Here is a 7,816-nt window from a genome sequence, read left to right as displayed (position 1 = left end):
TTACGTGACCCAATAAAACTAGCCTCCGTAAATCCTTGAATGAGCCATTAAGCAAGCCAACATAGAATTTTATATTATTCGACGTTTCTGTAATTTAGAAGGATGTAATGCTCACCGGAGACTGCACAAAGAGATATTAAATTTAAAAATTTACGAAAGCGGGATTGCTCAGTGAGAAGTATGCATAACGAAAATGTTTGTTGAACCTCCTTCAAAGGGGTACGGAAGTGGGAATAAGTGGATATATTAAATTTTGGCTGAAATATTACGCCGACACCTGCTCTGTACGGAACTCTATAACTTTTATGTTCTTATCACGTGCCGAGGTGGTAATAGTTGTCTTTATGCTGTTATAAACTTTATATCCAAAGATATGTTTTTACCACAAAATAAAATCTAAAGTTATAGAAACCAGCTACAATATATATAAGTATTAAGGCCATATTATCTTATTGCTTGAATAAGGTGCCAGAAAGATATGCATAGTCATGCATGTATCCGAAATATACGAGGTTGTCACCAGTTTTCGATTTTTTTTGTCAATTTCAAAAATATTGTTAAATAAAAAAATTGTTCAGATAAATATCACTACTTATTAAATTACGATATACATAATTGATTTTTAAACAAAAACAATTAACAAATTGCTTAAAATAAGGGGTTCGGAATAATAAGAAAAAAAATGCCATAAGATCGCATATTTTTAGATAATACTAACCAATGTATCCACATTGACATTTGATCTATGACTGTTTCAAAATACTTAAAAACCATGAAGTATTCATTGTTTCACTCAGTCTCGCATAGAAGCTGTACTATCCGGAGTGAATAAGATTGATGTTTCGTAACTTTTCTTGTAGTCTAGTATCTATAGGTATATTTCGTCTAGTCCTAGGTTATTACTAAACCGCACGTTTATTCAAACAATATTATATATTACCTTGACTTGTGTATAAAATTAAGGCACTGTTGTGTACATTTTAATCAATTATAACTTACTAAATAGATTCTGAATTGAATGTGAGTACTTTACTACCGTGCTAAGCTCAAAAGCGGTATCTCAAAAAAAATCATAATCTTGATTTTTATGTCGTCAGATAGCCTAAAACCATCCAATGAACTTACATAAATACCGGTATCTTGTTTAGAACTTGTTAAAAACCTTAAAATAGTTTCTTTATCTCGGTTCTACTTACAAAACTTTAAAACTATATTTACAAAACTTCGATTATATTGAAATAAGGTTTTCCTGACATACAGCTTTTACGCTTAACACAGCAGTATAGTATACTACAATTTGATAAAATATATAGTGTCTCCAGTCCCGGATCTAGGGGGGGGGGGGGGGGGCAACCAGGGCCCGTACCCCGGGCGGCGAATTCAAACTTGGCAGACGAATACACATCTTATCATTAACGCAACTTTGACTACTGAGACATCCAGTATATAACACACATAAATTATTTCCCGCGGGGCGCGAAATGATGATGGTGATGATGACAAAAGTAAAAACATAGGTAGTTAAGGGCGGCATTATCCAGATTTTGCCCCGCCTTAAAAAAGATCCGGGGCTGAATGTCTCAGCGTATCGATTTCGAGTGTGCTGATTATTGTTTATGGTAAGGACTGCCAGACGTGTCTAGTCCCATCAGGCAAGCCGTTTACTAGTCTCTTCATTCGATCGAATAAAGAAAAACATCCCTCTTGTCTAATAGTAGACAGGATAAATCCAACGTCTTGATTTAGGAGTGTATTAGAATATATCTCTAAATTAACGTACGCAACGAAATATTTTTTAGGAACCATAGATAACTAAAAATATAGATAATTTTGTAACAAAAAATATTTTTTGTTACAAAATTATCTATGTCATCTGTATGTGTGAATTTATTAAGATAAACAAAAAAGTGATGAGAAAAAAATCGTAATAATTCGTAAAAACTATTTCGTTGCAGTTATATTTTAAGAATTAATACCTATTTGCTATCTGTACTTTTTCTCATTAAACCGCTTTAGATTCTACCTATATAAACAGCAATGTCCCGTCTGGGACGCATCTCGTGCAAATCTACAAAAGATGGATGGTTTTAAGTCTATGATAAACTAACTTGGCCAGCGAATAAGAGTAAAGCCTACTGTTAGCAAACCTGAATTTAATCTATGGGATTTATTGTGCTGACCTTACTGTTTGATTCAATATTTTATTACTTTAATACTGTTATTTTTATTTCGCCTTAGGATTTAGATTCTTAGATTCAATATTGGTTATATTTTGTATTAAGTATGTGGTCTTATTTAATGTTCAGCATTTAAAATAACTTTACAAGCACTTTTAGTTGATAGGTATTGCACTGTTTACGACCAATCGTGACGCTAGGCATCAACACTATTACGCAGTTATTCATTGACAGTAATTGCTGTTTTAATTTAACAACAAAATTCATGGGTGTGAATAGTTTCACATTACATCGTTTATTCCAATTTCTACAGAATATCCTATGTGAGCGGCGAACACTGAGCGACCGAATGCAACACTACACATAGTTACATCAAGGGCTCGGCGCGGGCGCTACATATGACATAAGCAAGTAACCTGTTCGGTTTTCTGAATCAAGTTGCGTCGCATTTTTTGTACAGTATTGGCATTGTTTGTTCAGTATGCTCAATAAAAAGTTTATAGCAATAAATGTAAATTTTACGCTACTGGTCTTCTCATATGTGACAGTCCGCCTCTGCCGAATACGAAACAATACTTGGTATATCAATGTATTGGATGGTGTTTCTACTGTTTATGGCGGTCGTATCGCTTACCATCATACGAATGGCAGGCTCGCCACGTCATTCAAAACAAAAAAAAAATTGTTTGGCTTTTTTCGTCACCTATGTTGTAATTACCAGTGCTAGTTACGCCATTTTCGACCTGCATTGATTGTTTAATGATTTCAGAAGCGATAAAAAAAAACAAATGTCACAGATAATAAAAATTAATTTATTCAAAAATTATATTAACAATCTAATTTATATTACTATACAATTTTGAACATTATTCAAAATATATTACAAGATATACAAATTACAATAGGTAACATTTGGCTCCTATGACCGATACAGAAGGTTGAAAGTTTGGCACACGCCATTATGGAGCCAGATGAGAAAGTGAGCAGTTTAGCTATGGCGAAGGGACTATATTACCCGATTCTTGCCGGCTTTCCTTTATGTAGGCCGCATTGATGCATATTACTACCTTTATATTGTGTCGGGTTTCCTCAGGGAAAATTTCACCATTCGCCACTGCAGTTTAGTGTCAAAATCGCTGAACAAAATAATAAAATATTCATAATTAATATTGTGGTGTATCTAGACTTAAACAGAATTTAAACGATCCTGCAAAGTACTTTTATTCGATAAGAACCGAATAGCCCAATATAATGCGAGTAGAGATTGTGGTTCTAGTAGTTTGTCGACTCATAAACCCCCAATTTAATGTGATCTTATGTATACACTCTTACGCGATGAAGTTCATACCCATACCTTTAACTCTTGCTAGAACATCGTTAGTTGTGATTGTTATGTGTCAACTTAGCTAAAATTTCTATCGAGGTCTTTATGGTTTCCTTGCATTGATATTTTTATTATTTTGAATAGCGTTAAGTTCGAAGTACTTATATACAAATTAAAGTTAACTGGCACAAAATTCGTACACTTAATTGCAGAAGTGAAAAAATATTTATTTTCTTAGAGAATACAGTGTGTATATTATGCATGATTTGGTGACAAAAATATTTGTCTAAAATGTATATATTTTTTTCTGTAGGCAAAGGAGGTGTTTAAAGGCACTTTATTGTTATTTTAAAATATTTTGGTGCAGTACTATGGTCAGAATACGTTAAAGAAAATAAGTATAAAACAGCTATAGAATCTTAGTGAAAGATTAATTACAGTTGAAAAAAAGTACTATTAGCATTAACACATACTATATAGATTAGAAAAATATAAAACGTTCAGTTACATGTTTAGATCCTCCTTGCCGATTCAATAGTCATACTTCCATTGTAATAAAAATGCTTTCCGAAGAAATCCAATTATAAAATGGCACAATCACCAGTATCAAATGTAAATTTATAAAAATATTCCCATACCTACATTCAGGTATCTAATGCCACATATTTACACATTCTTTCCCACGTAAAACAAGTACAAAAGACTAGCCTTTCTATACGTACAAAAATTCGTTATTCACACTAAAGTTAGAGCGAACGTAAACTGGCACTTGAGGGAACTTTTAGAACTTAAGTACCTCTTATGTAAACTTGGTGGGGGTTATTTAAGTATCTCTTCCTTAATTATATTGTTTTAAGTTGCTGTTAAACGTAACTTAAACCTTTTCATCTTGCCTGTATCATTTTTGACAAGAAATAGTTTTTTTTTTTTTATTTTAACAGCTCCGTATGATGTATGGTCCCACAGTTGGGCGTGGGCTTCTTACTAATTCAAGCTTTATTCCATCGCGCTGGCTCTTTCATTTCTTTTTGTAATTGGTGTAAATGACAGTTCTTAACAAAAGTTTTTTTAAAGAAAGAAGAGAGCAACCTCCTTTTTCAAATCGGATAAAGTGATCAAGTACTCAACCCCAAGTGCCAACTCACGCTTGCTTATTTCAGTCCGTCAACCATAGACAATTTGTTGAACACATTTTATTATGATAAGTAATGTCCGCGGACGGTATCACATCGTGCACTATGTTCACACTTCACACTAGTATAGTTGTAGTTGCTATAGCTCCGTGGTGGTTTCCACGTGTTGGTCATATCCGTATCCTGTAAAATTCCTTTTACCAAATGTCACGTTGTCATTATCCGATGCTCTGGAAATAAATAAAATATTTAGAAGTTAAAGAATTTCAGTTCAAATTTAATTTTGGAGTCGCCAATTTTTAGTATCCAAATTATTATTTAGTTTCACGTAAATGCAATGATAAATACTCTGACTTCTACTTCCGTTCAAATGAGTGCAACCGCTCAGAGGTGTATATTTAAAGTTACGTACGAGTAATAAAGTTACTGCTTCTAGACACACGGTTCTCGCGCCTAACTTCAGGTTGATCAACTCAAAACGAACGATTTTTTATAAGCCAATACACATTACTTAATATTTTGTAGAAGTTACTTATAAATTTCACTCACCTCTGCATACCAGGAATTTCATCATACGCCATAATAGGCTGCGTTTTCTTTTATGATTATTCCCGTTGATCTTTCTTCCTAACGTTGCGGCTAATAGTCCTCCACCAACGTTATTATTGTTCACTCGCGGTAACGTCCCGAGTGCGTTGTTCAGCGCTTGTGTGTTGGGCATCCGCCGGTTGAGAGTTTGTGTGTTGCGCGCAATGGATGCGTTGTTCGCGATAGGGTCGAACATTTGGCTGTGGTGTAGGTTATTCAGTGTGCCATTTTCATTGACGCTTGATGCGCGGGCGGTTGTCGCCGTTTCTGATAGGGTGGGACTTCGTTCACCTGCAAAAAAATTAAAATGAGCTGATTTGGATTTGTAAAACTTATTTAACACGATTGTATCTATAAACGAAACACCAGCCTTGACGGTCATACTAACACATAAATATTTGTCTTGGTAAATAGGTTCTACCATTGTTTATATGATTTTAGGATGAGTCAGTTACCGTCGAGTCCAACGTAGCCTGACTTACATTTGGGGTGGCAGATATAACCTAGAGATGACAAAAACACAATCCAATCAAAATTTCTTAAGGTATGTATAATTGCCCCTATTTATCGAATTCAATAGACTTAGGATTACTTTTATGGCCAGTTAAATTTAAAATAACTAAGTATCACAATAGAACTGAAATGTTGTCCTTGAAATAGGTTCATACTTCAGTCTATCGTTTCGTGATATGTCCGCAATGCTAACACGCACGTACACGCACACACGCAAATTATGCGTACGTTTTTTTATTCATTAGGGATAGGCCAAAGCAAAATGTGCACCCACTCTTCACCACATATAGTCCCATGATGTCATAGGGGGTGAATCTATCGAAATGTCGTATGCGAAATAATAAATAATTACCGTTGTCTTTAGACAAGTATTGGACGCTGTGTATGTTGAACGCGTGATTGTTTGGACTGAAGTCCAATTGCAGGTCAGCGTCATCCACCGCCATGTTTAGAACCTGTAAAATACCAAATCTATACTATTATATAAAGCTGAACAGTTTGTTTGTTTGTTTGTTTGTTTGAACGCGCTAATCTCAGGAACTACCGGTCCAAACAGAAAAATTCTTTTTGCGTTGGATAGCCCTTTCTTCGTGGAGTACTATAGGCTATAATATATCATCACGCTATACCCAATAGGAGCGGAGCAGTAATGGCTAATCTCAGGAACTATCGGTCCAAACTGAAAAATTCTTTTTGCGTTGGATAGCCCTTTGTTCGTAGAGTGCTATAAGCTATATATCATCACGCTATACCCAATAGGAGCGGAGCAGTAATGGCTAATCTCAGGAACTACCGATTCGAACTGAAAAATTCTTTTTGTGTTGAATAATCCTTTGTGGAGTGCCCAAAGTTATATATCATCACGCTATGACCAATAGGAGCGGAGCAGTTATGGCTAATCTCAGGAACTACCGGTTTGAACTGAAATTTTTTTTTTGTGTTGGATAGCCCTTTGTTCCTGGAGTGCTATAGGCTATATATCATCACGATATGACCAATAGGAGCGAAGCAGTTATGAAACATGTTGCAAAAACGGGGAAAATTATTAGTTTTGAGAGCTTCCGTTGCGTGTGCTGCGTAAACGGTTAAAGTTATGCAACAATGATTAATGACGGGATTGTTCGTCTTAAAAGTTCTAAAAATATATTATGAAACAAAGTCCCCGCTACATCTGTCTGCCTGAACGTATTAAACTCAAAAACTATCCAACGTATTAAGATGAAATTTGGTGTGGAGACAGTTTGAGACCCTGGGAAGAACATAGGCTCCCGGGAAACTACTTCTTTTATAACGGAAAACTTTAGCCTGAAAAACTTTATAACGCGGGCGGAGCCGCGAGCAAAAGCTAGTAAGTTATAATCCTAATGAACATTGAAGTGTATTGATTTAGGGTAATAATACAACATGCATGATAGTATTAGTCCGTAATATAGTGGACTAGTTTTGACTGACTACACTTGTAGTCAGTCAAGTTTCACCTGAAATCCATGATACACACCAAGCGAACAAGCGTATTTACGTCATGGACGATTCGCTGAAGGGAAAGGGACATATAGTCCCGTTTGGTACACAACTCTTGCTACCCATATAAAAGAACTCCACCATGCAGTAGAGTGATCAAGTTTTTTTGCCGATTATTATACCCGCCAATCTCCACCATGCAGTAGAGTGCTCAAGTTGTATACCGATTATTATACCCGCTATAAAAGAGTGCCTCTACAATACCTGTGTCTCATATCTCGGCGCCGGTTCATCTTCACTGGACTCGTAGCCCGACGGCGGCCGTGGTGGAGGCATACTCAGGCTCAACGTGCCGTACTGTTGTATCGCTTGCTCCTTGTGTTTTTTATATCTGTAAAGGAAATTTATTTGTTTGGAATTTTTATAAATTACATACTCAGTATTTTTGTGTAAAATTACAATAATTGTACGATTTTGAAACAGTTTTTCTTACTATGTGTCCATGGGGATGTTTTGACGTTCGAAGTCCGACGGTAACGTGCTCGTTGTAAAGTTATGTCTAAACTGTATGGATTGTCGACAAACGGTACCATACATAAGATTATCAGTTTCTCGTTGTT

General features: G+C 35.5%; 1 protein-coding gene across 1 annotated transcript in view; it reads right to left on the bottom strand.

The window, feature by feature from the left end:
• Positions 1–4,333: 4,333 nt before the first annotated feature.
• Positions 4,334–7,816, bottom strand: part of LOC115448037 (cadherin-99C) — a gene marked incomplete at its 5' end in the record, with an annotated part of 29,821 nt that continues 26,338 nt past the window's right edge. The window contains 5 exon segments of the mRNA XM_037441026.1: positions 4,334–4,864; positions 5,184–5,235; positions 5,238–5,513; positions 6,088–6,190; positions 7,461–7,587. Coding sequence (XP_037296923.1) covers positions 4,774–4,864; positions 5,184–5,235; positions 5,238–5,513; positions 6,088–6,190; positions 7,461–7,587 — 649 coding nt within the window. The 3' untranslated portion in view covers positions 4,334–4,773.

Source organism: Manduca sexta, chromosome 21, assembly GCF_014839805.1.
Source record: "Manduca sexta isolate Smith_Timp_Sample1 chromosome 21, JHU_Msex_v1.0, whole genome shotgun sequence".
NCBI lineage: Eukaryota > Metazoa > Arthropoda > Insecta > Lepidoptera > Sphingidae > Manduca > Manduca sexta.
The sequence above is the reverse complement of the archived record's forward strand: the minus strand, read 5'-3'. Positions and strand labels throughout refer to the sequence as shown.